Source organism: Microtus ochrogaster, chromosome 17, assembly GCF_000317375.1.
Source record: "Microtus ochrogaster isolate Prairie Vole_2 chromosome 17, MicOch1.0, whole genome shotgun sequence".
NCBI lineage: Eukaryota > Metazoa > Chordata > Mammalia > Rodentia > Cricetidae > Microtus > Microtus ochrogaster.
In genome coordinates, this window is record NC_022019.1 from 9,950,916 (window position 1) to 9,972,193 (window position 21,278).

A 21,278-nucleotide genomic window follows, 5' to 3' on the forward strand; every position below is an offset into this window, starting at 1 on the left:
CTCCATAGAACCTTCACCTGGTGATGGATGGAGATAGAGACAGAGACCCACACTGGAGCACTGGACTGAGCTCTCAAGGTCCCAATGAGGAGCAGAAGGAGGGAGAACCTTGGCTCTGATTTTTAGCAGGAAAGGAAACTGACCGTGTGTGCTTGCACAGAAAATCCTCCTCTATTGTTCAATACATTTCATTAATAACTAGTGAAAGAAATACGATTATAAGAACAGAATCAAAGTCAGAGAAGTTAAATCAACTTGGCCTCATAAACCTTGTTCTGGAGAAAAGCAATGGTCAGGTTCCTGTCCCTCTCTGGTACACAATTCAATGTGAGCTCTGTCTTGACTGTGTGATTTTTTGTGATATTTTTTACATTCAGATTCTCAGGGGCCAGGGGTAGTAAACTTGCTGATGCTTGCAATGTGTTGGCAGTTGTGTAACTTTAGTAGTTGTGGCTTGGGAATAAAAATGGGCTCTAAAGAATACTAAGCAGCTGCTTTTAAAAAAATCAACAAATGTAATGAAATAGAATCGGCAAAGATGTCCAAATTCAAAAGAAGACCTTAAAGTGCTAAGCCAAAGCACTTCTCCAGGAACTGCTATGTCTAGTTATTTTATTTAAAAATCTATTATGTCTTCATAATTTGTTCAATTTTTAGTTCACTGGAAAGAGAACTATTTTCTATTGCCCTCGAGGCTGCATTTTTTACTTTTTTCTTTTCTTTCTTCCTTCCTTTCTTTTGTTCTTTCTTTCTTTTTATGTTTTTACACTATCTCAATAGTAATTGAATTATTTTTCTGGGCTTTTCTAAATATCGGTAAGTAACAAGTACTGTGTTTGTGTTTACAGTACCACAGAAATAACAAACCCCAAAACAAGCTAAGGAAACGAATTTGGGGAATGGTCAATTTTGTCAACATGGTAAGTTTTGCTGTAACTTGAATCAATCTGAAAATATAAATGCAATGGACTTTTTACGCTAGATCTCTGAAAAGACTGTAGTAATAACCTTGACATCGAGCCAGCATAAACCACAGGCCCACTAGGTCAACTAGTTAGTAAAAATTGCTTCAAAACAGCAACAAACCACAGCACTGAGGTTTGGGTTTACTAAGTAAATTACGCTTGCTATTTAAATTGATCCGAGAACTTGCTCACTGACACAGACTGGTGAGATGCCTCCGTGGATAAAGAAAGGTGTTTGACATAAACCATGAAGTTGGAATACTAAAGTCATATGCAACGTGCCTAATTTTTTAGCTCTTTCCCACAGCATTAGACCCTCCCTGTCTTCTGTTTGTTTCATTTCTTCAGTGCTTTGTAATTCCTGGATAATTCTGGGTAATTCCTGTTGAGCCAGCAGGATTCTTCCCCTCATAGTTCATAGCCTTCTAATGCGCTCGTGAAAGCCTATGATTGTTTTTATCATTTTCATCCTTAACGTTTCTATCTCTATACTTAAAGTATTTTCAAACATTTTTATCATAGTTTATCATAGTTTCTTTATTGAAATTTATGGAAATTCACCCAGTATTCTATATAATAATCTTCACTGAAGTTCAGTATATCAATTTAAACAAGAGCTGTGCTATTTAAAATGTACATAACAAGTTGAAATTGTTTTTTTTCATAAAAGGGAATACAGATAATAATGAAAGAAACTTCTAACAATTTGGCTTTGCAAAAATTATTCCTCTTTGAACAGATTTATAAAACCTTGAACATCCATGTGGCATTGGCTGGCCTTGAGATATGGTCATCTGGAGACAAGATAGAAATCACATCAAATCTAGAAACTGCCTTACTACATTTTTCAACTTGGCAAGAAACAGTTCTCAAAAAAAGGAAGGATTTTGATCATGTGATTTTACTGAGGTATGTAATTATTCTATTTTCCTTCACATATTGGGGCAATTATTCTTATTTAAAAAGAAAACAGGGCTCAGGAGATGGCTTGGTGGGTCAGAGGACTAACTATAAAAAATATGAGAACCTGAATTTGAACCCAAGCCACCATCTAAGAAGTTAGGTGTAGCCATCCACTTTTTTAGCTCTTGTGACCCCAGCACCATGAGTCAGGTAGAGACAGGAGAAGCATGGGAGCTTACTGTCCACCAACCCTAACTCCAGGCTCAGTGGAAGACCTGTCTTGAGAAAGCAAAGCCATAGCCTGATAGTGCTGAACACTTGATACCCACTTTTGTTCTCTTACGCTCACACATGGGCGTACATATGTGTACACGCATGTGCAAATAAACCACACACACTCAAACACACAAAAAGAAAAAATAGAATAGGACAAATAAATAATGCATAATAACACAAAATTATTTATTTGGGTAGATTTTTTTATATAAGAAAAGTATTAATTATGAGTATAGAAAAATAGAATATTTAAAATAAGTAGAATGTTTTGTAATAATTTTTTCTAATACTAGTTAAGACTGTAAAGAAAAAAATATATTCTTATGTAGAGTTGAAAATGTGCCAAAGCAAGGATAAGTTGGGGTCCCTTGGCAATTTCCTATCACCATTCAAAGCCAGCTTCTCTCTAATATTCCACTAAATCTGGCTTTCTGGACTATCTCATCTGATAAGTTGATCCTGCTATAGCTTCAATATCCCTACACACAAGTTTGAGAGGATCTACTTAATTATTACTTCCTCTGTTCAATAATTCTAGCATTATACTTAGCCTAGAGGAAAATGATGAATACAGGAATGAAATTCATAGGCTCTATAATAATAAGCACCTTTGCTATCTTAAGCGATATCACACTCTGGGAGAGCTACCTGAGAGCAATAGTAGCTTCCAGCTTGTCGCTGATGCTGCCAAAGTCACCCACTCTACCTACCTGTTTCTCTGCCTATAATGCCAATATCTCCAGAGTCCTCAAATCTGGTCTGCGGAGCCTCTCTCCAGGGTTAACTAGAGGAGGGCTTTCAGGCCGAGTTCAGAAGCAAACAGTTCTAAAGACTGTCATGAGATGTCCAATCCAGTCATCTAGTAGATTGATGAGAGTGAACCAGACATCAGCTCTCATCTGATGGACTCAAAGCACTTCTCTTCAGGAGTGTACCTTGGGTATAGACACTCATAGACGGTCATGACCAAAAATAATAGGGGATGAAGCACAGTAAAACATCATCATAAAGTTCAGGGTGGGCAGGTTGGGGCCCCTATTCGTACATTAATGTTTAAATATGTATTTATTATTTATGGTGTGTGTGTGTGTGTGTGTGTGTGTGTGTGTGTGTGTGTGTGAGAGAGAGAGAGAGAGAGACAGTGCATTTGTGGAGGTAACAGGACAATTTTCAAGAGTCAGTGGATCCTGGATGTTGAACTCAGGGAGTCAGGCTTAGAGGCTAGTGCCTTTACCTACTGACTTAATCTCAAACCACGTATGAATTTTTAGAACACATAAAATTATCTAAATAGGTGTAATGGAGAAGAATATTTTAGTAAAATAATTTTGCTTATTTCACAGGTAACTTTTCAGATCACTAAGTTATTTGAAACAGGGCCTTAAAGTGGACTGATCACTATTCACCTGGACATTGTATCTGGGACTTCTTATACACTGAGCTATAGAATATTTCCCACCTATAGTCACACAGATATAGAAAAAAAGACAATGCATGTGACACTGTAAATGTTTATGTTTAAATTCAGATGACTTTGAGAGAAGTCAGCCTCTGGCCTGTCCTTCACATTTCCCATGTTCTTCCAAGATCTCCAAAGATTGGCAAGCCCAGAATACTGTGTTCCTCTAGAAGCACAGCCAGACTTTGACACATTGAACACAGGGATAGAAAGAGGGTGCATCTTCTTAATTAAAACAATAAAAGGCAGAAACCAGGTCCTTCATCTCACCTTTGTTCTAGTATTTGAATTTCCTGATTGTCTAAGTGTTGTCTTCCTGGTCGTGATGGCTCTGTTTACAAAGGCCCCAATCTAAGCACTACTCTCAAGTCAAGTGAAAATTAGATCCCTACAATGTAGACATCTATCACTTTAGAGATTATGGGAATGGCCTCATTTTTATACAATGGGGCATTTAAATGTTGGATTAGACCTATCATTACCCCTTTGTGTTTCTATAATTGATAAATGATTTTAAATGTTATCAACTATAATCAAATAATTATGATTCTGAGAGCATCCACTGTAACATATTTCCCTCCCAAACATTTTAAGTTTAATTGATTAGCTTGTTGTGGTTTTTTGTTTGTTTGTTTGTTTTGTTATTTAAATTGTTTTATCCAGAGTTGAGTACAAGGTATACAAGAATAGAGAAAAATGAGATTCTTCCTCTTTCATTTTGTTTTCTTAGAAAACATTACATTTTTTTTCCAATTTCATCCTAAGACCTCCTTTAGTTTTCTCGATGTCTCTAGGTTTAACTGAGCCTTATATCAACTCAGGTCGTCCATGGTGCCAGAAATGAGAAGACTGTTTGAGCAAAGGGTGACCCCTATGGTGGTTCACTGCAGTTTGAATTTGGTGTTAATGAAACTGTTCTGTCAGATTAAAAATAAGTATCCCTGCATCTTGTTTACAGTGGGAAATGGCTCTACACACCTATGCAAGGAATTGCTTACCCAAGAGGAATGTGCCAAGCCTTGCGTTCCTGCAGCATTGTTAAGGTGGGTCTAAAATATTTCTAACATTGTACCATTTACCCAAATATTTGAGTGAATTATTCTATATCTATCTGAAACACATTGAAACGCTATGTGTGATTTGTATTTGACCTCTGTTTTCCAAGGTATGTCATGAAGAGACCTATCATCCCTTTAGTAAGTGAGAATAACTAATGTGTCTTATGAAAAACTATAGGGGAAGAATGAAGGTAAAACACAGTTCAAAGCTCAGAAGGACAGGTATGAAAACCACCACAGGGTATTCTGTAACTGTAAAACTCTTCCATGTATTAAACGTAACTACTTATAAGGACAAGTAAGGTCCATGCCACTTAGGTTAATTTAATCATCGGAATTGCTTTTAAACTGAAATAAACAAATAAAGGTCACTTAATTTGTCATATCAAGACAAGCTTGAAAATCATGTTCAGCAAGTAGAGGACCTATGAGCTATTGTCTCTCCTTGCCTGTGCGACCTTTATCCAAGGCTCAAAGCTTCCAGTAAATGGTGCCCACGTACTCTGTTAGAGACATGGTTGAAAACATGAAGGTTTGTATTTATTACCTTATCTGTATTTATCTCTCCAGCTTATTCTTGCTGAGAGCCAAGCTTAAAATAACTAGTATTTATTCAAATAATCTCACCCACTGGTTATTTTATAATCACTTTCATGAGATAAGGTCTGCCTACGAACTCAATTTACCCCAAATGAAGCTATTACTTTTTCAATTATCTTATTTTAGTCAAACAAAGAAACCTTTGAAACTTCATATGAGCAAAGATGAAATGAACAAATTAAAAGTGACCTATTAACTTTATCAGAACTGGATAGCCTATGCCTCTTTGAATTTTTTATGAATATATAGGTTAGAGCATGAAGAGGTCTATGAGGCCAGGCAATAATCATTTCTGCCTTGGATTTTAATTTCTGACTCCCAGAGGTTTCTCATGACAGAAACTACCTTTACAGGATTATATAGATTTGTTGCTCAATACAGATCAAGACAGATCAAAAACAAGAACACCAAACCTCTCAGTTGAAGCCCTGGAATATCTAATACAGAAAAGACACCAACACCACCCATAAAATTGTGTAGGACATTTGTCTTAAGTTCCCATGGGCTTCAGTAACAAAATACCAAAAACCGAGTAGGCTGTAAGCCATGGAAATATATTTCTCACAATTCTAAAATCTGAGAAGTCCAAGGCAAGGATCTAATCCATTTGTAACTGGCAAGGGTCCACCTCATGGCTGAAGGTTGACACCTTCTCATCATGTCTCCCACAGTAGGGTAGAGACAGATGTTTCTCCAGAGCCTGTTTGATTAGGGCATTATTACCACAGTTGAGGAACTTGTCGTCTTGGCCTTAAACACTGCAGTCCTTCGAGCTTAAGGTTTCAGAATGTAAGTTTGGGAAGGACAGGGCAGTCGGGCATAGTAACATTAGTTAACAATTTTAGCTGTTTGGAAAACTGAGTCTCTGCCAACACATAGGAGTGGGCTGTGCATCAAAAAGTTCAAGTTAGAAATATGTAGAAGGTCATTTGCCCAATTTCCATTATAAATTATAGTTATTGACCACCCCTTCCCAAATCCATACAGACTAACTAAGATTTAGAAATTGAGCCTTTTAGACACTAGTTTAAAGTGATACCCATGTACTACTTTGGGGTCTCTTACAGACATCTCTTACTGCTGTGTGTGTGTGTTTTGTTTTTTTTTTTAAATCAGGATCTTCTACCAGATGTAAATATAATTGGGAACAGAATGGCGCATCAGCTGGGGCATAGCCTGGGCATGCAACATGATGAGTTTCCATGTACCTGTCCTGTGGGGAAATGTGTGATGGGCGGTAGTGGAAGGTGAGCCTCTGATAACGCACATAATAAATTTACCTTATATATATTTTTGAAAAAAATTATATAATATGTTCTGATCACACTTTCCCTTCCCCAAATCCCAACTTCTCCCACTTCTTCCCCACCCACCCAACTCTATCCCCCCTCTTTAAAAGATAAACAGGCAAATAAACAAAAAATATCCAAATAAAACAGACTAACAAAACAAAGCAAAAATGTAAGAAATACAAATAGAAACAAACCAAAATCCCCAAGCCCTTAAAAACACAAAATTTAAGATCATAATATAAAAACAAAAGAACAGTAAAACAAATGTTCAAGCAAAACCATATGAGGCAACAAGAGTCTACAAAACTACAATTTAGTTTGTTTTCTGTTGACCCCGCTGGGCAGGGTACCCTTAATTATCCTTAAGTACCCTTTGAGTGAGACTCCTTTGGAGAAAACTCTTTTTTTTTAAGTAGCTGTCAATAAGAGATTGCATTACAATATACAATGGGTGACTTACCTTGTTGTCAGGTCTTGGTCCTGTGCATCTTTGGATTCCTTTGAGCAGAGGACCTATGTTTAGCAGCATCCACATTGGGAAGCTCACCACCACCTGTAACTTCAGCTCCAGGGATTCTGATTCCCTCTTGTGGACTCAGTGGGTACCTCTACCCGTACCTGCACATTAACACACACAAAGACATATAATTTTAAACCAAATAAATATTTTCAAAATGATGAAAAATAGTTAAAGCTCAAAATTCAGTGGCTGTCACAGAGTAGAACTGTGATATGTAGTATCTGATATCAAACTAATAATATTATCAAGGTCATAGCAACCCTATTGAAAGGCCTCAAGTCTGTAAAAGTCCTTCTGTATTCAATCACTAAAGGTAATAAAAACAAATAAAGAAGGAGTGAAGTGTTGTTTAAAGAGGGGCATTTAGAAGTCATGAGGATGTTTCTAATATTAATAAGCAGTTTATTTGCACAAGTATAATAGAGAACTACTCCAACCCAGGCACTGTGTTAACTTACGGTTATTTTTAAGGAAATGAACTTGATGCCCTCCTTGACTTGGTGGAGAAGTTTGTGGTCTTTCAGAGATGGTGAATCAGATTTATATTCTTATGTGGTTGTATTACAAGGGGCACATTAGGGGCTGGAGAGGTAGCTCAGTCTTTAAGACTACTTACTGCTATTACAGAGGATTGGGGTTCAATTGCCACCATCTATATGAAGACTTGTAACCATCTTTAGCTCTAGTTCCAGGGGATCCAACACCCCCCTTTCTAACCTCTGCAGGTACTAAGCACATAGTCATAGATATACATACAGAAAGGCAAACACTCATAACATAAAAAATGTGCATTTTTAAAAATAAGAGGGGCACATTAGAGGTAAATAGGAAGCAGAAGCACAGACAATCAAGTAACTGTTGGCATCAGGAAGGGTTTGTCAGAAGACACATAACCCAAGTTTTTCACTGAAATGGCCTTTGATAGTTGTGTTTTTGGGGCACAACTAGTGAGTCATAAGGAGCTGTGACATGCTCTGCTCTTGTAGTTAGCATTTGTATTTCTTTCCCAATCCCTCATTAATTTTTCACAGCTTCCTTCATGTGATAAACTTTCATTTTTACCTTGTCTCTAGCATCCCTGCAATAAAATTCAGTAAATGCAGCCAAAGCCAATACCAGCAATATCTAAATGATCAGAAGCCGGCGTGCATATTCAACAATCCACTGCCTGCTGATTTTATTGAGTATCCATTCTGCGGGAACAAGAAGGTGGATGAAGGAGAAGAGTGTGACTGTGGATCAGTTCAGGTATTTGCAAATGATGTCATCATTAACAAGGCTGGGGTTCAGCTGGAATTTCAGCAGACAATGTTCTCAGTGATGCCTTAGGAAGCTGTTCCTCTTGTCCACGTGGAGCCCGGCTGTTGAGGCAGCCTCATTTCAAGCTTCTTAGGAAATCTTAAGTCATATGTGATGACCTTGCTAGAGACCAGCAACACTGCATTTGCCTAGTTTACATGTTAACTGCCTTGTCTTGTGGGAAGTATCCTTAAGCAGGATCCCGCAGGCACACATAGTAGGTGGTAGTCGTTCTGTAACATGGCCTAGTCAGTCAAGCTTTACTTAGAGCTTTGGGAAGCTTGTCTATAGCTGGGCAGTTGTAATTATAGAAACGTCTCTTTTAGTAGAAAGACAAAAGGCCTCCAAATTTTTCATATATTTATTGAAGTCTAGATCATCTAGAAAAGCCTTAGAGGCAAATTTTCAGGTAATTCTTAGTATGCTTTTAGAAGCTATTTCTTCTAGAAACTCGCCCAATAAATGTGCGTCCTCCACTACTTTTGCCTCAAATGAACAAGGCAGTGTAACCCTTTGGAGATGTGCTAAAATATGAAGCTAGTAATCCTCCAGTGTAGCTTCGGTTTACGGTCCCACCAATCTGCTGGAACTGCACTCTGAAGACAACGATTTCTATGTTAGCTCTAGATACCAGTTCAAAGTGCTGTAACAGGACAGCAACCAAGAAAAACTATAATGAGGGTGGGGCTGACCCAGAGAACTTGAAAACTGTTTTTCAATGTCTCAGATGCAACAAGAAAAAGTTGCTGGCTTTGGACAGGGATCCATTTGCCCTGTGCATGTTTTGGAATAACCAGAACTCTGTTTTAATGTTTGGAGGCCTTAACTGATCAGACGTAGACAGACAACTGCCTCAGAAGTTTCAATTTTGTTCAAGAAGACAGGACACCTAAGTGTGGCTATTTTATTGTTATAATATAATAATGCATTGAAAGAGAGAGAGAGAGAGAGAGAGAGAGAGAGAGAGAGAGAGAGTGTGTGTGTGTGTGTGTGTGTGTTCAGGTTGAAATCCATGGCATCTCAAGCCAGAGGAAAGATCTTTAGACACTATATTATCTCACACCAGACTTTAGCATCTGGAAACAACAGCAGCTGGGAGGTCACTGTCTTTGGACTCTTCCCACCAATGAGAGTTCATAAACTGGGAGTTACTGAGGGAACATGAGAGAAGGCAGCAAAGTGGAATCCCCCAAGGCAAGCTGCACCAGTAATCTGATTCACATCCCTAAGCCAAGGGCCCTGCGTTTCTCTGGAGCTCTTGAAGGGGTGTAAGTAATTAGATCGTCAAATAGGAACCAACACACGAACCCATTTGTGACGATGTCTCCATTTTCCTCTTACCAGGAATGCACCAACCCTTGCTGTGACGCACGCAAATGTGTGCTGAAGCCGGGATTCACTTGTGTGGAAGGAGAGTGCTGCCAATCATGTCAGGTGAGACCCTTGGCTCCCGAGGACCGCTGTGTTCTCAGTTCAGGTGTGTGGAATAACAAAGCGCTATCTGACCCTGGCTGGCCCTGTAGTTATAATTACAGAATGCAGTGTCCCTTCTGAACACCCAGGAGTATTTAATCTGAAATAGTCTGATATTTGAACAGATGATGCTCTGGTCCAGGTTATAGAGAAGATGCTTAGCATCTTGGTGTTTTTAGGAGTCAAATCACATGACCAACACTATCCTTACCCATGTGTGGATCAGTGTCAGTCTAAACTCAAGTGGGACAGAAATTTATATCCCGACAACAGTTCATCTAAAGGAGAGCAGTATACATAGACACTAGATGCCCAGGGATAGAATTTAAAAAAAAAAATGGCCAGAAATTCAGATCGCTCCAAGGAATTTTCTTACACTTATTTGACTCCACTGAATAACAATTGTAAGCTCACGAAGGAAATAATCATTTTATGCATCTTCAACTCTCCCTAGGAATCCCACACACTTAAGAGAATACCTTTGTGCATGTCCCTGAACAATGAGAGGCAGGGTATTCCACAGTTTATGTGGTGGAATATTATCTGTTGGTGACAGAGATTCTGTGTCATGCACTAGATGGGTAGGAATTCATTGGAGTGATATTCCAGAGCTAGGAATGCAGAAAATAGGAGGTAAATTAAAACATCTGCCCATTTGACCAGTTTTGTCCATGTCAGCTCTGCCTAAGGCTAGGCTTTTGTAATACCAAATTTCAAAACCATCATCAACTGGAGAATTGGCTCAGTAGTTAAAAGCTCAGACTATTTTTGCAGAGGACCCAGGTTAGGCTCCTAGTACCCACATGGCAGATGTAACTCTAGATCCAGGGATCTGGTGCTCTCTTCTGGCCTCTGTGGGCGCCAGGCATAAATTCATGCAGGCAAAACACTCAGACACTGAAAATAATTAAAGCTTTTAAAAATACCTCACTATCTTCTCATTCTTAAAGCCACATAAAAACCATGATCTCTACAGATGATCATAATCCTTCTCATCAGGAAGGAAGCTGTGAGCCTGTCTCTCACAGACCAATTAAGTGTGTCGGCTTTCTACCTGTACTCAGTTTCGCCAACTCACACATCAAAGATGCCAATGCCTGTTTCTCTTCAACAGATTAAGAAGGAAGGGACCGTATGTAGGCCAGCGAAAAATGAATGTGACTTTCCCGAAATGTGTACTGGCCACTCCCCTGAGTGTCCTAAGGACCAGTTCCAGGTCAACGGGTTTCCTTGCAAGAATGGCGAAGGCTACTGCTTTATGGGGCAGTGTCCTACTCCGGATGACCAGTGCTCAGAGTTGTTCGGTGATGGTAAGAGACAGTCACGGGGATAAATGATCAAGACAATAGTTGGTATTTCTGTTACTATCTAAGAATCTGGGATATAACTGGAGATAATATAATTTGTGATATAGTTTCAAGGCCTCATCTAACACATCGCTGGCTGCAACCTCTCTTGCTGATTTTACTTCCCAAGCAATTGATTGGCTCTGCATCAGAGCTGCTCTGCACATGTCCCTCCTACACATTTCTCTATTCCCACTTTGAAACCTTTTATATTTCTCAACAATATATTGACTTCTTTTCACCGTACCCTTCTGTGGCATGATTTGGCAAGCTTAACTGCATTAGGAAATGAACCGCTTTACGATTCTCAGTATTCATTTTCTTTTTCTTTTCACTGTGTAATTTTGAACCCCAGGAGCACAAGAGAGTCATGGTCTATGCTACAAGATAAATAAAAAAGGAAACAGATTTGGATACTGCAAGAAAAAGGGAAACACATTTGCTCCCTGTGATGAGAAGTAAGTGCCCCATGGAAACAGATGTCCAGGAAAGTGTATTGAGAGCTCATAAAGACTCCATTTTGAAAGCTGTTATTCTGATTTTGCTGAGAATTAGGAGGAATATGGAAAGCCCAGACCCCTGGCGTCATTAGTTGAATTTGTCGAGTTTACTAGTTGGGGTCCTGGAATAGAAAGACTAAAGAAGGGGTAAGATGGGTGGAAAGAAAGGGAGGAAAAGAATGCTACCAAACCAGGGAAAACAGGAATGGAAACCATGTTTTAAAGGGGGTAATTTAAAGAATGAAGGAAAGCAATGGAGGGCTCTAAAGACGCTGAAAGTGAGACTGATCTCCATGAGTTAAACTCCCTTCCGGGTTCGTAGGCTGTGGTTCTGCGTGGCCTTTCATGTGTGGCAAAATAGTGACTGGACTGAAAGGAACAATCCCAGAATCCTCTGGTCAAGAGCCCATGGCTTCAATATACTCTATACGGAAACGGAGTGCCCCTCACTTCCCTCTCAGTCACTTATTTCCAGTGGCGAACCCTCCATGCAGTGGGTGCTGAAGAACCACGGCCCCCAGGCTTGCTAGAATTAGTTAATATCAAGAGAGGAAGAACAGCTCTTAGTGTCCCCATTAAAGTTATGCTAATCAAAACCACTAATAAATATCCTTTGTGAGTGTTAATGAATATTGCGTTTTAAGAACTTAAAATTCTTTCAGTGATTATTTCGCACACTGTCTATTCAGGTCAGTTCTTAGAGTTCGGGCTTTAAATGTCTGAGAGCTTTTTCGGCTTACCACAGTCCTGGAAACTGCCAACCAATGGGGTTTGGAGGAAAGCGGCTGGGCTGGTTGTCTCATCTCTGAAACGTTGGTTCCTGGTTCTGAGTCTGAGAACATTCTACTTCTTTTCCTCCAGAGATCTCAAATGTGGAAAGCTCTTCTGTGCTGGAGGGCAGCGCTCGTCGCTCCTCGGAGAGAGTAAAGTGTATAGCCTGACTAATCAGAAGCAGAATGTGACCATCAAATGCAAGACCATGTTTTTAAACCACAATTCTAGAGACATGGGCCTGGTTAATGCTGGAACGAAATGTGGGGACGGAATGGTAAGAGGACAGCGGCTTGCCAACATCATGGCTGCTGGGATTGACTCCAGATGGGTTTCTATGTGGGGAAACGGGGGGAAACAATGGCCACGTTTCCTGTTACTTACTGAAGGAGAGGGTAGTGATAATATGGTAATATTATTCTTGCTTAATTGCCGTTATCCTAAATTATATGTAATTGGTATAAGTATGCTTAATTGGTATCTTAAAATAGGCATCTAATGAAATTATGCATGGTTTCTACTCCAGTTAATGTTAATGATGCCAGTAAGCACTCTGCCTTTTATCCCTTCCACCATGTTGATGGACTACGTACTAGGGTTTCGTAATTAGGCCTGCTTCCCGCGGCCTACAGACCAGTATACTTGATAATGTCCTACACAGAGCCTGTCCACAGAAATGCTTTCCTGGGGCTGTAGAGACCCAGGCATACTGGATCTACAGGAAGAGAGCTGGCTACTCGTGGAGTATTGGGCCTACTTGGATTTCAGCTTGACTTGCTACAGCTAATTTTAACAAAGAGAAAACAAGGAAGACTTTTTACTCTATATTCCAGATTTTAGTAATTATTATGGCCCACACTTAATTATTATGCATATCTGTTGGGTACAGTATAATCTTTCAGCACATATGTAGAATGAGTAATAACCAAATCTGAGTAATTAGAATAGACACCTCTTTAGCAGCTGATCATTTCCTCATGTTGTGAACATTCAAAACCCTCTCTTCTAACTATGTTAAAACATACAATGAGATATTATTAATTACAAACATTCTGCCATATGATCCACTAGAAATTACTATTCCTGGTTAATTGAATATTTAAACATATTATCTTGAGTCTCCCTTTTCCTTTTCCTGGCCACCCCACCAGCCTTTGGAAACCGCAGTCCAGTTCTCTACTTCTTAAGATCAATGTTCTTAGCTTTCATGTGTGATTGAGAATTTCTGAACTGTCTCAGGTGTGAAATTCCCAACCTGTGTCTGACGTACCTCACGTAATCTGCCTCCCACACTTACTCAAGGTGCCACGATGACATGCTTTTATTCATTCTGCAGCTAAGCTATACTCCGTGACATGTTTGCACACTTTTATGTCCGTGTATTGATGGACGCTGAGGTTGAGTCACTATCTTCTTTAGCATGAATAATTCTTCAAAAAGCATGAGAGTCCAGAAAGGACTTTTTTAGAAATAAATTCCTGCATAAGCACAACACGAGGCTCTTTGGTTCCCATCTGCTTGTTTAGAATACAGCACTAACAGGACAAAAAAGGATGAGGCACAAGGGAAGAGGGGCAAAGAGAAGAATGGTGGAAGATTGGAGAGTAAAGGAAGAAGAAAGGAGATCAGATGAAGAGAGAGGGAGGGAGAGAGAAAGAGGTGTTATTCTATCCATTGGCATAAGGAACTGAAACTGTCTTTGGGGTTATCTTTGGTTTGACTAAATACCCAAAGTTGGTAAACCAAAGCAAGCCATTTCTCAGTATTATATCAAGTCTACTTGTGATTCCCCTCAGGGAGATTGACATGGGTGTCACAAGAGTGAAAGCAATCTCCCTAGTGCTGCATCTAACATGCAACTAAGCCACATAAGAAGGAATGCAGGATTCCATCTGTCAGTGTGTAAAATCACGTGTCCCGTAAGTTGCGCCACTCTAATTCACGCCGATTGCTTCCCCTCTAGGTCTGCAGTTATGGCGAATGCGTCCAGATGGAAAAGGTCTACAATACCAGCAGCTGCCCCTCCCAGTGTGAGGAAAACGCTGTAAGATTTCATTGCCTCTTAAAGTAGTGTCTCAGCATCCTTTTTCCCCCTTACCTTAGCCCTCACTCTTGAGCCTGTGTGGAAGTAAGCTTATTCTTTTAAAGAGCTATATATTTTCTTTACATTTTATGTATAATCAATAAAATCAGTGCAAAGAGCCAACCCGGATATTATTGAATTACCATTGTTAAAGAGAAATAATTTATTATCTATATTGACAATTTAGAAACCTACTTTTGTGTATACATATAAAGCTTAAGTATGAAGTTTAAATTTTAATTTTTCCTAATGTCACTTACAGTTAAGTTACACTAGTATCAACCTCAGCCCAAAGGTTTTGTAAAAACACACACATTCTAAATTTGTTTTTAGCTCAGCACTGCTCAATGCTAATGGTTTCTATCTGGGTGAGACATCATCCTGAAACCCAGCTATCACTTAAAATTTATTAAGATATATATCAGATACGCTTTCAAGTACTAGAAATCTATAATTATGGATAAATGGATGGATTGGCCTGATGCAAAACTAACATTAGCAGAAATGAGCTGCAGAGCAGGCTTTTCTCAGTCATTCGATAACAGTAGCAATACATGATTGGCTGCTCTTCCAGGTGGATGACCATGAACACGAGTGCCACTGTGAGGCTGGAGCAATAATTACAGACTGGGGAGAAACTTTAAACCTTACCAGTAAGGACTATAACTCTCATGTATGTTCAAAGGCTTCTGCCATGAAGGTTTTGTTTCATCTGCCATGTGTTTGCTGTGTTTCCACCAGGGTTTTTATGGTCCTGCCTTCCTATTTTGCATGTTTGGAGACCCAAACTAAATTTACTACATTTGCTTTTTAGAATTAATATATCTTCTAGCCAACTGTCACTTATGACTTCTGAAACCCAAACTGCAATGGGGCTTTTTCTAGTGTTGGTTAATAACTATCAAGCAAACGTTTTCTTGCTGACTATGGCTTTCTTTAAGCATGCTGGAATCTTGGGGTGGATTGTTAATTGTGAATAGAGACTATAATAATTTGTGTCATGTTGGAGGACAGGGAGCTAAAGCCCTTCGGGGAAGAAGTGAGATTGTAAGTTCTACTGTCCTCAAGTGGATGGCCCGCTGAAGTTCCTGTTTTTATGTTGTAGGTGTCTCTATCATGGTCGTTGTGCTCGTCATGGTCATCATTGGGGTTGGACTTGTCACATTACTAGTCCGCTACCAGAAATGCATCAAGATAAAGCCAGTTCAAAAGTATGTCTACATATTCTGCATGAAAGGAGGCCATCACTAAATACATGCTAACTCTGTGGCCACAGAACATATCAGTGTGGAGTGATCTGAGTCTACTACTGAAGACCAGATAAGAATGCCAAATCAACCTTTTACCTGTCTGTTCATCTCCAAATGCTTATCCTCTTGGTTTCCAAACTTCTTTACAAGCTGAAAACCTGTTTAGCTCTTTCATACAATACAAATGTTGGTTTCTCTCTGAGCTGCAGTTGAATGGTTACAAGGTACAAGCTACACACCTCTTAAAAATATCCTGTGTGGTTTAATTAGAATCACGTGTCTTTTCCAACAGCCTGAGTCAGTGTTCCATGTTCCCTCTTCACAGCTCTCCTAGAGAAATGCAGGGAGTGGAGAATAAAGGATACTTTCCCGACGAGAACCCTACAAGGAGGGACCCAGTCCTAACAGATATCCACCCCCTACATGTGAGATACTTTTATTTGTGACAGCTAACGAACTGTCACATGTGTGTTCATATATTTTTTATTATTGTAGTGTTCTATTTATTATTATTAATCTATATACATATGGATATATGTGTCTACCTGCCTGCCTGGTTTTATGTTATGTGTGTGTATATGTCTATCTGCCTGCCTGTCTGCCTGTCATATGTCTGTGTAGACAGAGATCAGAGGACAACTTTATGGAGCCAGTTCTTAAGTAGGTTTTGGGGATTAAAGTTAAGGCTTTAGGCTTATGTAAGATTTGAAAAGATGAGCCATCTTCTCAGCTCTGTCTCTTTGGCAAGTATGTATTTTCAATGTGGAACTCACCCTAAGCTAAGCAAAGTGGGAGCTGCTTAGAGGCATGCTATACAAGGGAAGATTTCACTGTTTAAGTCGGGGCAGGGAGGACAGCAGAATCAAACAGGTATCATACAATAACCAAGACTTATTTCAGAGCAGAAAGGACTTACTAAATAAAATATCACCTTGTGTACTAGTGGAAAAGTTTACAATTGTAAACCATATTCTAGGGTATAAAACAAATTGAATTAAATTCAGGAAAAGTTAGACCACATACAAACTGTATTCTCAAAATAATAATGTATTAGTAGTAAAAAACAAAAAGAGACCAGAAAAATATCTCAAATGGAATTTTAGTAAGAAACCCCCCCCCCCAAAAAAAACCTCCCTCATTAAATGAAAAACAGCCCAGGCTAGCCTCAAACTCAAGGCTGTCCTCCTTCCTAAGGCTCCTGAGTGCTGGAATTATACCATGTTCCATCATCACATCTTGCCAGGCATTCTGTTTTAATCTAAGTAATTGATGCCATTCTTGACAAGTTTGCCCTAACAAAATGGTAAAATGCCTGTTAGGACCCAAGACTTGAGCAAAGGATGGAGAGCCTCCAATTGTTTCTGTTATCAGTCAGCTGATTCTAGGCATACTGCCAATAAAAATAGAAGGATAAATCTTTTTTAAAGATGCTTGTGTTTTATGAGTGTGTTTTGCCTGCAGGAATGTATATGCACTGTGTCTGTGCTGGTGCCTCATAGGTCAGAAGAAAGCATTAATTTTCCTTAAACGGGGGTTCCATGCAGTTGTGGGTGACCATGTGGTTGCTAGGAATCACACACAGGCCCTCCACAAGAGCAGCAAATGTGTCTAACCACCGAGTCTCTGTTCAGTCTATGTTACCAGTATTATAAAATTCAGGACTTTGAGGGTTTTGGTGCAAGTCTGATGGTACAGTTCTAGGTATTTTGAAGCATTTGCCCAGATGCTTTGCTTTCCAAAATTCTAGGCTTTTCCTAATATTTGCAGAATATCTGCTCCCCACCCTCATGATGCTCAGAGGCAATGGGGGGAGCAAAACAAAAAAAAAAAAAAAAAAGTCTGAACTCCACTGGAATATTTAGGCAAGAATAATTCATCTTAATCTTACTATATGAGAGTTTGTCATTTCTTGATCAATTTGTGCCTTTTACTATGTCATACTTAATGCTGAGATGGTTAAATACAAATCTTAATTGTTTTATACACAGAAAGTACTGTGTGATGATTTTCTAAATGTACATGGAGAATTTTCTGGGAAGAAAATATGGTGGTAGTATCCATCTTATCTAGTTGCTCCAGGGTTAAATGAAAAAGTCTATGTACTTTGTGTCTGGTGGACATTTAGCAATTACGATATGCTAATCATCTACTAAGTCTTACATGCTTTGCAGTTGCTTTCCTAATTACAGTTCCCTTAAATAACTGTGTATAAATTAGGTGCATTTCATGAGCTGAGAGCCAAGTTGAAATTCTCTAAACCACAGGATGAGGGTGGGGCAACTCTCAGAGAAGCCAACCCAGGGTTTAAGCAGAGCTGAGACATACTTGTTACTTGTCAAGGCTGCAAGTTTAAGTTGGGTACAGTTGTGTATGCCTGTAATCTCATCACTTGTGAGACCGAGGCAGGAGAATCTGGAGTTCAAGATCAGCCTTAGCTTAATAACAAAACAAGGCAATATTACTAACACCTTAGTGGCGTTATGGCATTTTAAGTTAAACAGAATGCTCTGAGAAGTTTGTTGATTGTCACAATGATTCAGCTTCATGTTGATGATATACACACTATGATACAATTTTGTGGACTTTACAGGAATCTGTAGGCTCTTAAAATATTTTTTGACATATTAACTCCCTACAGAAGGTCAATCTTCATCAAAATTGTACGAAGAAGACATCTATGCACACATACATACATAATACAAGCATGCATAAATACATCTATGTACATGCACACACACACACACACACACACACACACACACACACACTTTTCTCTTTGGAAGGGAGTGCATTCCTAGGTCTTGCTTCTGCTGGTCCATGTTTTCCCATTGTTTCACTGTTTTCTGAGGAGTTAACAGAAAGTAAATTAAAGAAGGGCACCTCAGTCGTGTACATGTTCATAGGCAGTTTGGGAGCACCCAAAGAGCTTCCAGGTTCATAACAATGTAAGTGGCTGTGGCCTTTCTCAATGCCACCAGGACTTTTGAGATCTGGAGACTAGTAGACCCTTCCAGGGCTACTCACGCCACAGCATACTAAGAAGATCTCACCTTCTGCCTCCCATAGGTGTTCTTTACAGAACAGGTCTTAGATATGCTCATATGTTAGACAGCAGTCTAGGGAAGATTGCTGTTTCTACAACTCTTCTTATTTGTGCATTTCCTGGATCTGTGTCTCAGGAAACTCATTCTGTGGTCTTGGAAAGAGTGGTCCTTTTTCGAGGAGTACTTGCTGGTTAATAGCATCTTTTCATCAACAGAGTGCTGCGGAGACATTGGAGAGCCTTCCGTCCAGCTTCTCAAGCCCTCACTACATCACCCTGGTACGTCCCTTCCCTTGATGGGATGTGCCCATTCGTGTCCATTCATCTCCTTGCTGTCACTTAACTGCCGTTAGCTCCTTGAAAAGACCCGGTAACAGCACCCAGATCTTGGGTTGAAATATAAATATGACTAACTGAGTCTAATATACAATGTGCTTAGCCTGGTGGGGCTGAGCAGAAGAGAAGGAAATGAGCCTGCATATCCAGGGACGCACTTTGTTTAAAACATTCGTAATTGGTCATAAGTCCTTGTTGATTATCTGTGATTTAAAAAAAAAACATTTCTTTTAGTTAGAATATATAGTTACAGGCTTCAGTATGGCATTTTTCACACAGACTTTGTTTGGTCTTCCTTCTCTGCTTCTTGCCCTCATCCCCCCCACTTCTCTTGTGCCCCTTCACCCCTTTCTTCTTTTGTGCCATATGTATTCTGTTACCAACTCCCCCCACCTCTTTCCTTAAGCCCACTTTTTGCATCTCAAGCACTCGTTCTAGTTTTGTGATCCATAGCCACAACAAAATGCAAAGTTAATATCCACAGTCCACATAGGAAAGACACATGAGATATATTTGTCCTTCTGAGTCTGGGTTAATTCACTTGCTGGAGTAATTTCCAGATCCAACCACCTTCCTGCCAATACAGTTCCATTGTGTATCTGGATATGTTTCTCTTACCTCATTTATCTGCTGAAGGACACGTAGACTTGTTCCACTTTCTTATTTTGAATAGTACAACATTACAATGGATGTCTGAAAATCTCCCTGGTAGGGTTTGAAGTCCTTTGGGTGTGTGTCCAGAAGTGGTCTAACTGGTATGAGTCACTGTAATTACTGAGTTTACTTTTATTATTTAAATTCTGTTTTTAAATGAATGCCTATTCATCACCCCAATTCTGACCCCAGTTTTGAGGGGAGAAACACAGTGATACTTTTCACTGAGGCCCTGATTAGCTCCAGGGATCTGGACTCTCAGTTTGCCAAGATGGTGAAAAAAAAACTTATTATAGATTCTCCAGTATGACCTGGGTCCTTGCGCATCTTCAAAGTCTCACAGGAAGGTATCTCACACTTGGAGCTAGGAGATGTATGTACATCAGGATTCTCCATCCTGTAGCTTCAAATCAGCTGTTCTCCCTAAGTGGATGAGCAAGAGGCCGTCTGTGGTCAGAGCACTTCTGTCTGGGGTTCTTCAGTATCACAGAAAGGATCTCGTATTGTGTCTAGCAGAAGCTGTTCATGCGGCTTTCCAACTGTATTCCCTGCAGAACCTGTGTGGTCCGTATCAAAGATGGTACTAGTGGGTTTCAGAAGACATGTTTGAATAGTCCCTTATATAACATATTCTTAGAGATTCACACTTTACTAGAGCTGCATGGCTTCTCATGAGACCTTATCTAAGCAGAAATTCCTCAGCTTCCCCCCATCCAGTAATGATTCATGAACTACCTTAAATGTGTTTTCTCTGTTCATGGAACAAAAAGCAGTGTGTCCTGTGTCTGTGTTCATGAGTATGTATGAGTATGTGTGTGCTGTTAGCAAGAAGTACTCTGCCCTGGGGGTGGGGGGGCTCATGTGCATGTGTGCATATATGTATCCTGCTCACAATAGCTGGTTCAGTTCCTGATAGAGCATATGTTATGTGTTATAGAAATCTATCAGCAAGGACTCAAGAGGCATTGCAGATCCCAAGCAAAGTGATGACGTGGTAGGTTTTTGTGGCATTGAGTGCATCCCTATTTAAATATTCAAGTGCTCACATTCTTCTGTATCCCTTACCTACCCATTCACTAACTAGAGCTATCGTCTGCACTTACCGCATGACACTATGGTTGAAACTGTGTTCACAGACACTCGGAAATTTCTATGGAGTACACTAAAATGCATATTTAAGCTTTGTAGAAGGAGCAAGCTAGAATTTAACAGTGTCAGACTCACAAGACGTTCTAGAAATAACGAAAATGAGAATTTTCTCTCAGAGCGTATTGACTATCCCCGCAAGCTAGGGTTCCTTGATATACTTTAGAGGGCATGATGGTCCGGTTACCATGACAAGGGAACACTGTTTACTAAACTGCTCCATTACTAAAGATTTTTCTTACCAAGTCAACCCATGACTGTGGGTGAGGGGCACTGTCCCATTTGAATCATTATATCTATATTG

General features: G+C 39.6%; 1 protein-coding gene across 1 annotated transcript in view; it reads left to right on the top strand.

Moving 5' to 3' along the window:
• Adam7 (ADAM metallopeptidase domain 7) overlaps positions 1-21,278 on the top strand; it is a 34,937-nt gene that overhangs the window by 12,996 nt on the left and 663 nt on the right. Inside the window, exons 8-22 of the mRNA XM_005355462.1 lie at positions 849-920; positions 1,705-1,874; positions 4,562-4,646; positions 6,378-6,508; positions 8,147-8,321; positions 9,717-9,806; positions 10,960-11,155; positions 11,547-11,649; positions 12,553-12,739; positions 14,426-14,506; positions 15,120-15,198; positions 15,651-15,756; positions 16,121-16,220; positions 19,055-19,117; positions 20,766-20,822. Coding sequence (XP_005355519.1) covers positions 849-920; positions 1,705-1,874; positions 4,562-4,646; positions 6,378-6,508; positions 8,147-8,321; positions 9,717-9,806; positions 10,960-11,155; positions 11,547-11,649; positions 12,553-12,739; positions 14,426-14,506; positions 15,120-15,198; positions 15,651-15,756; positions 16,121-16,220; positions 19,055-19,117; positions 20,766-20,822 — 1,695 coding nt within the window. The remainder of the gene's footprint in view (positions 1-848; positions 921-1,704; positions 1,875-4,561; positions 4,647-6,377; positions 6,509-8,146; positions 8,322-9,716; positions 9,807-10,959; positions 11,156-11,546; positions 11,650-12,552; positions 12,740-14,425; positions 14,507-15,119; positions 15,199-15,650; positions 15,757-16,120; positions 16,221-19,054; positions 19,118-20,765; positions 20,823-21,278) is intronic.